The sequence below is a fragment of the Amphiura filiformis genome, chromosome 5, assembly GCF_039555335.1.
Source record: "Amphiura filiformis chromosome 5, Afil_fr2py, whole genome shotgun sequence".
NCBI classification, from domain to species: domain Eukaryota; kingdom Metazoa; phylum Echinodermata; class Ophiuroidea; order Amphilepidida; family Amphiuridae; genus Amphiura; species Amphiura filiformis.
Genome location: NC_092632.1, coordinates 44,730,095 through 44,738,331, shown reverse-complemented (window position 1 = coordinate 44,738,331; position 8,237 = coordinate 44,730,095). Strand labels below are relative to the sequence as shown.

The 8,237-nt window shown below is 40.4% G+C and overlaps 1 protein-coding gene across 1 annotated transcript; it reads left to right on the top strand.

Moving 5' to 3' along the window:
• On the top strand, positions 1–6,467 carry LOC140153204 (UDP-glucuronosyltransferase 2B1-like). The gene is made up of 4 exons (XM_072175888.1): positions 1–393; positions 592–814; positions 1,562–1,784; positions 5,993–6,467. The coding sequence occupies exons 1-4, from the start codon at positions 133–135 to the stop codon at positions 6,282–6,284; spliced, it is 999 nt and encodes a 332-aa protein (XP_072031989.1). The 5' UTR covers positions 1–132; the 3' UTR covers positions 6,285–6,467.
• The last annotated feature ends 1,770 nt before the right edge of the window (positions 6,468–8,237 follow it).

Genomic DNA, 8,237 nt, shown 5'->3' with positions numbered 1-8,237 from the left:
GCTCACTACCTCAACATTCCGTTTATCGGTGTAACCACAACACACGAATATCCTACCTTTAGAAAGAGTCTCTACGGTTATCCAGCAGAGTTGTCCTACGTTCCCGAAACCTTCTTTGGTGCAACTGACAAAATGACTTTTATGCAACGAGTTCAGAATGTATTTCAACATGTCCTGTTTTCTCATGTCCTACCTCCAATTCTCTTGCGAGATTTTGTTCAGATACAGAAAGACTTTGACATAAATCCTGATTCTAATTTACCATGTATGATGGGCAAAGCAGCACTATGGTTAGGCTATTCGGACTTATCTTTAGATTATCCACGACCAAGTATGCCGAATTTTGTTCCTGTAGGTGGGATGGCCTTAAGAGCAGCTAAAGCACTTGATACGGTAAGTGAATCATTTTGGCGGCTGTTGAAAGTTGGTATGATGTTATTTTCTGTAAAATTATTTGCTCAGTTATTCCATGGCTCAATCAAACTGTTATTCAAATTTATTATTATTATTATTATTATTATTATTATTATTATTATTAGGCCTATTATTATTATTATTATTATTACTTTATAATTATCATAAAATCCACAGGAGCTTGAAGAATTCGTCCAAGGTTCAGATAACCACGGAGTTATTGTTTATTCGCTGGGAAGTAAAATTGATACTCTTGGCGATACCCAAATTATGGAAAATTTTGCCAAAGCATTCAGCAGATTGCCACAGCGAGTTGTTTGGAGACATGATGGTGACCAACCTACCAACCTAGGAAATAATACCAAACTTATGAAATGGATTCCACAGAATGACTTATTAGGTAAGATGTGAACTTTTCCTTAGTTCTCACAGAAAACCATTGAGAAGCATGCGAGTATTTGGGGGGGCGGGGCGGGGGGCTTGGGGGTAAAAGCTGGGCGGCAAAAAAGAAGGGGCGACGGAAGATGAAGGGGCGGAAGAAGAATTATTAAAGAAAAATGGGTGCGCACGCAGGAGGGGCGGCAAGAAGAATTATTATTTATATATTAATGAAAAAGGGCGCAAAATTATTGAAAACTAATGTAACTATACCTTTTTCGTCGCCAACAGGGCCACCTCTCGAGGAGGTATGTGTAATTGTGGGGTGTAACACCTCCAATTCTTTAATATTTCAAAAAGTTGGTGAAGATTTTTTTATCCGCCATAATGGCTGGAAAAAAATTGGGTCAAACCCGTTCGGGTTGTTGCTGCAGGAGGCGGCAAAATTTACATTTTCTGTAGCACCCCGGGTAGGAGTGGCCACGATACGCCACATCAATAGTTTATGTCGTTTTTCTGACCATCGGTGATTCGTAAAACTCACACTATTGCCCCTTTGGTAAAGACCTAAGACTGATTGCATGTTCTCATTTGCTACGCTGATAGACCTAATGTAAAGACGAAGTTTATATTTATGTGTGCTTTATCTTCTCCTCTTTATCTCCTCCTTCTCCCATCCTATTTTTATCTATTTCAACTTCTACTTCTATTACAAACCCATCCTTCCTCTTCTCATCCATATCCAATTCGTGTTCTATTTTGTCAATAGGCCATTCTAAGACCCGCCTTTTCATAGGACATGGAGGTACGAACGGTGTTTACGAAGCCCTCTACCACGGAATCCCCATGATTTTAACTCCATTAATGGCACCTGATCAGTGGGATAATGCAGCACGAGTTGTGTCAAAAGGAATGGGTTTACATCTGGATTCCAAAATGATTACAGAGGAAAATGTGTATGAAGCAATATCTGAAGTTTTAAGTAACAAACGGTAAGGTTGAAATAAAGAAAAAATCCTTTCGCCAGAGTTCATTTTTGAAACCGGACAGAATTTTAAACCTTATTCAAATATTAGAAAAAGTTGGACTTGGACTTACTTGGACTTATTGCTTTCCTCCCTCGGATCCTGGGAACCTTGGAGCTAGCAGCCGTTTCACCATGGAAGTCCATATGCCTCTGTTTGTGACCATACTCCTTGCATTGTAGATTGATGTAATCCCAAGTTCTTGGCAGCTGCTTTTTATGTTGTCAAGCCAGTGCTTTGGGGTCTACCTCTAGGCCTGTGTCCAGGTATTCTACCTTCAAGGGCATATTTAGGGTATCTGTTCTTTGGCATCCGTACGATGTGTCCAAAGTAGAACAGTTGTTTGGCTTTGATTTTGTCTAGTATTGTGACCTGGCTGCTTGTTGCCTCTCTTATTGATGTTTTCCGTAGCCTATCTCTTCTGGAGACTCCCATTATCCACCTTAGCCAAGACATCTTGAACACATCTCTTCTCGTCTCTTTTTTTGAGCGTCCAAGCTTCTGCCCCATATGTTGCTATTGACAAGATTAGCACCTGGTAGAGTTCCATTTTTGTGTTGATACTAATTTCTTTTGACTTCCATATTGTGGTTAACTTCCGCATGCTTCCCATTGCCAGTCCAATCCTCCGTTTGATGTCTTCCGTACTGGTTGAATTCTCTGTGATAACTCCTCCCAGGTAGGTGAAGGTTTGGACTTGCTTCAGTTGGTCACTTTCTATGAAGATGGTTATTGGGTGGCTGACTTTGTTGATGATCTGAACTTCAGTTTTCCCCTTGTTTATAGTGAGGCCAAATTTCTTGCTTTGAGTGTGTACTAGAGTTACAAGTGATTAAAGATCTTCCTCTGAATCTGCCATTAAAACAATGTCATCGGCAAACCGCAGGTTGTTGAGGGTTTTGCCTTGGATTTTGATGCCAGTGTCCAGGTCCTGGATTGCTAAACTGATGACTAATTCCAGTAGTATGTTAAATAACTGTGGCGATAGGATGCAACCTTGCCTTACTCCTGTGGCAGTCCTGAACCACTCTGTGATATCTTTGTCCACCCTCACTGCACTTTTCGATGTGCCATACAAAGCCTGTAAGAGTCGAACTCTCTTGTCCGGGTAACCTAGGTGCTTCATTGCTGCCCATAGTCCATCTTGCCACACGGTGTCAAAGGCCTTCTGGTAATCTATGTAGCAGAGATACAGCGCCTTGTCTATTTCAGTGTATTTTTCTGTTATTTGTCTTAGTGTAAAAAGCTGGTCAACAGTGCTACGGCCTGGTCTAAACCCTGCTTGTGATTCGGAGAGTATCTCCTCGGTTTGCTTTTTCATCCGGCTGTGAAGTATGCTGCAGAAGACTTTCCCTGCGAGACTTAGTAGGCTTATGCCTCTATAGTTGGCACAGTCTAACTTGTCCTTCTTTTTGAAAATGGGGACAATGATTGCTTTGCCCCAGGTACACATTCGGATTCCCAGATCCTTCGGCATAATTTATGAATCGTGTCTATTCCTGTATCACCAGCAGCTTTTAATTCCTCTGCTGTGATACCATCATGTCCAGCTGCTTTCCCTTCCTTAAGGTGTTTCAAGGCTAGTTCCACTTCCTCTCTGAGTATTCCTGGTTCAGGATCACTGGATTGAGTACTGGATAATGTCTGTAGTATGGTTGAGTCAGTTGGACCTGGCATGTTATATAAGTCCGAATAATTTTCTCTCCATCTATCCTTGATTTTTCCCTCATCAGTGAGAATTTTTCCTGCTTTATCTTTTACACTTTTCATCCGGAGAGTTTGTTTCCCTGTTAGGGTTTTGATTGTTTGGTAGACCTGTCTAGTTTTAGAGGCTTGGTGGTAATGATCTACCTCCTTGCACAGATTGTTGATCCAGATGTCCTTACACTGTTTTGACTGTCTTTTGATTTCTCTGTTCAGGAAGTTGTATCTACTGTTTTTTGAGTTGTCTGTAAGCTTTTGCTGCTTAATCTCTCTCCTTTCGTCACATAATTTGAGTACTTCTGCTGAAATCCAAGGCTTTTGTGGCTTTGGTTTCTTGAGGCCAAGTACGTTTTCAGATGTTTCCTTGAAGCTTTGTTTCATTGAGTCCCATAGGTCTTCCACCTCAAGCTCTGTGTCTGGTACATCTAGAAGTGGTTCAAATCTGCCCCCTATTTGGATCTCAAATGAACTTCTGGTTGTAGAATCCTGAAGTTTTTGAATATCATATTTATTCTGTCTCAATGGTTTGGTCTTGACTTTTAGTCTAAGCTTGAAGTTGGCGAGTACCAATTGGTGGTCGGAACCGGTGTCAACACTGGGAAAACTTCTGGCCATAGAAATGCTACTTTTCCACCTTTGCTTTATCAGGATGAAATCAATCTTGTTCTTGGTTTTACCATCTGGGGACTCCCACGTCCACTCTCTGCTTTCCTTTTTCTGCTTGAAGCAGGTGTTAGAAATACACAGGTCATTTTGTGCACAAAAGTTTAGCAGCCTTTCTCCTCTTTCATTGGACTCTCCATATCCAAATTTACCAAGTATTCCATTCCATGACTGCCAGTCACAACTTTGGAATTAAAATCGCCCATTGGGATCAAGATGTCTTGTGAAGGTGTATTGTCAATAGTGTGTTGCAGCTGATCGTAAAATTGATCCGCTTCTTCTTCGGTTGATGAGGAAGTTGGAGCATACGTTTGAATAATTGTCGCTGCACTAATTTGCGTGCGAAGTCTGGCTGATATCAATCTCTCTGAGATTGGGTTATAACCCATCAGTGATCGTTGAGCTGTCTTGTTGAGGATGATAGCAACTCCTTTTCTGTGGATGGACTCATTTCCTGAGCTCAATATTTGGTACCCATCTTTCGTAAACTCCCCTGAGTCGCACCAGTGGGTTTCTGAAATCCAGATGATCTAACTCATGTAAAAGGTGTTCCATGTTTCCCTCTTGGTGGAGTGTCCTTACATTCCACGTACCTATACCTATGGTTTTTTTCGCATTTAATAAGGCTCTATTCCCATCAGGTTTGTCAGCATCAGTCCTTCTAATTGGGGCTCGGGATGGTGTTCGCCCTGCTGTAGGAGGACCATCATTCCTTCCGATTAGGTTTGGGGCTGATGCATCATGATGCTCTGCTTCTTGCAGGCTCTGAGGTCGTGGAGTTAGTCTATTAGTCGGGGCTTTAACCCGAGTGCTATTAGATTTCTTCATGGTTTTTCGGTTTCAGTGGTCTTTTACCATGGTAGAGCGAAGGACCTTGACTTCTCTCCCTACAGGTCACTACAGATGTTTAATGTAGATTTCTTGAAACTGTAAGATGTCACTACAGTAAACAAGCAATACTCTATAACATTCAGACTGCTCCAACAGCCTTCAGGTCATAGAGTATTGCCCCCAGAGCACCCGTCTGTTAACTATGCCGCAAGGCAAAGCCGTAACAGGTGATACGCGATTGACTAGCAATCTTCGTGAACGTGGGGGTTGGTAACTATACAGAGAGGCGATTAGGAACAGGAGGGCTGATGGTATTGCCTCCTGCGCCTACAACCTTATAGTATAGTAAGAATAGCAAAGCAAGCAAAGGGTAAGTAGCATGCTGGAGGAAGGCAAGTGCATGCAGGCTTTTGACTTTTAAAACATACATTTTTAGGTTGTTTTCAACAGATTTATCACATTCGCCTTGCTATAAACATTGAATTGCGTCATCTGATGACGTACGGTAATGAAAATAAGAGGTTTTTAGCGGGAAGTATTAGCTTTCGTTCGATATAAAAATTAAATCTGATTGGATGAAGGGAACACGCGGGGTTTTGACAAAAACCAATCACAGATGCCGTATTTTCCACTAGTCACCAGCTAGAAGCTCACACAGCTCTTATGATGTCATGCACTCAACCGTATAGTGTAAACACAGACTGTGTAGGGACAATGCACTGCTTGCTAGCTCTTGCTTGGACAAATTTGTGTGCTCAGGTGTATCGAGGTGGACAATGTGTATAGATGCGTTTATAAGAGAATCGTTAGATGCGTTTATAAGAGAATCGTTAGATGCGTTTATAAGAGAATCGTTAGATGCGTTTATAAGAGAATCGTTAGATGCGTTTATAAAAGAATCGTTAGATGCGTTTATAAGAGAATCGTTTTGCAGCCAAATACTAATTCACAACTGTGTTTTCTTTCACTCGTTTTAGGTACCAGGAGAAAGTATCCCACTACTCTGCGATTCTTCGTGACTTACCACCAGCAAAAGAACAAGCTATCTTCTGGATTGAACATGTGCTGAAGTTTGGAGACGAACATCTACGTGCCCACGTGTTTGAACTGAATTTTATACAGTATTACATGATTGATGTAGGGCTGTTTTTAATTCTATTAGCAGCTATGTTTATATTTATTTTGCGATATGTTTTTAGACTTTTTTGTAATATTTGTAAAAGAAGCTTTAAACGAAATGACCTTTCTCGGCGTTCAAAAACGGACTGAATATCGGAAAAATAAACTGAGGGTACTCAGTTCATCATGCTTGTTGCATTATTGTTTACCCGGGATTTTTGAACACAGGTTAAATTGTTATTCATAATACGAGTTATGAGATTGAAGAAGGGCACGTATATTTGGATTGCAATTATTCTCTGGAATGGATACATTGTTTTATTGGAAATGAATGTCCTCTGTTGTTTTATAATTGCTTCTTTACCTACACTCTTATAAAATAAAGTGCGCCTTTGAACCTTTTTTGTCCCGTATACAGCACCCTATGCAATGTTCTTTATAAAACGTTTCAAGGTTCTTTATAGCACTTATAAAAGGTCTATAAAGAACCTTAAAAAGTTTTATAAAGAACCTCAATGATTTAAATAGGCCCATGAGCTTTCTAATTCATTAATTCAGGGAACAAATATAACACTATGTTGCACTAACGTAAATCTGTAGAATGCAATAACTTCAGTATAAATAATGTACAAATAATTATGTATATAAATGTCTTTGTTTCTTTTTTAATACAAATAACAAACAATAAAAAAGCGCTAAGTGAAACTCCGTTGAATGAATTTCTCTAATTACATAGCACTAACCGATGATTAACAGGTATATACATCAACTGAAAACGTGTATGGGTTGTTCCTGTACATAAGGCAATCAATAACACAGCAAGCAAGCCATGTATGTAAACTTTCCTGTCTTTGGGTGTCCTCACAAAACATACCAACGTATAACACAGCAAGCAAGCCATGTACGTAAACTTTCCTGTTTTTGGGTGTCCTCACAAAACATACCAACGTATAACACAGCAAGCAAGCCATGTATGTAAACTTTCCTGTCTTTGGGTGTCCCCATAAAACATACCAACGTCTAACACAGCAAGCAAGCCATGCATGTAAACTTTCCTGTCTTTGGGTGTCCCCATAAAACATCCCAACGTCTAACACAGCAAGCAAGCCATGTATGTAAACTTTGCTGTCTTTGGGTGTCCTCACAAAACAGACCAACGTATAACACAGTAAGCAAGCCATGTATGTAAACTTTCCTATTTTTGGGTGTCCCCATAAAACATACCAACGTATAACACAGCAAGCAAGCCATGTATGTAAACTTTCCTGTCTTTGGGTGTCCCCATAAAACATACCAACGTCTAACACAGCATGCAAGCCATGTATGTAAACTTTCCTATTTTTGGGTGTCCCCATAAAACATACCAACGTCTAACACAGCATGCAAGCCATGTATGTAAACTTTCCTGTCTTTGGGTGTCCCCATAAAACATACCAACGTCTAACACAGCAAGCAAGCCATGTATGTAAACTTTTCCTGTTTTTGGATGTCCTCACAAAACAAACCAACGTCTAACACAGCAAGCAAGCCATGTATGTAAACTTTCCTGTCTTTGGGTGTCCCCATAAAACATACCAACGTCTAACACAGCATGCAAGCCATGTATGTAAACTTTCCTGTTTTTGGATGTCCTCACAAAACAAACCAACGTCTAACACAGCAAGCAAGCCATGCATGTAAACTTTCCTGTCTTTGGGTGTCCCCATAAAACATACCAACGTCTAACACAGCAAGCAAGCCATGTATGTAAACTTTCCTATTTTTGGGTGTCCCCATAAAACATACCAACGTCTAACACAGCATGCAAGCCATGTATGTAAACTTTCCTATTTTTGGGTGTCCCCATAAAACATACCAACGTCTAACACAGCAAGCAAGCCATGTATGTAAACTTTCCTGTCTTTGGGTGTCCCCATAAAACATACCAACGTCTAACACAGCATGCAAGCCATGTATGTAAACTTTCCTGTTTTTGGGTGTCCCCATAAAACATACCAACGTCTAACACAGCAAGCAAGCCATGTATGTAAACTTTCCTATTTTTGGGTGTCCCCATAAAACATACCAACGTCTAACACAGCATGCAAGCCATGTATGTAAACT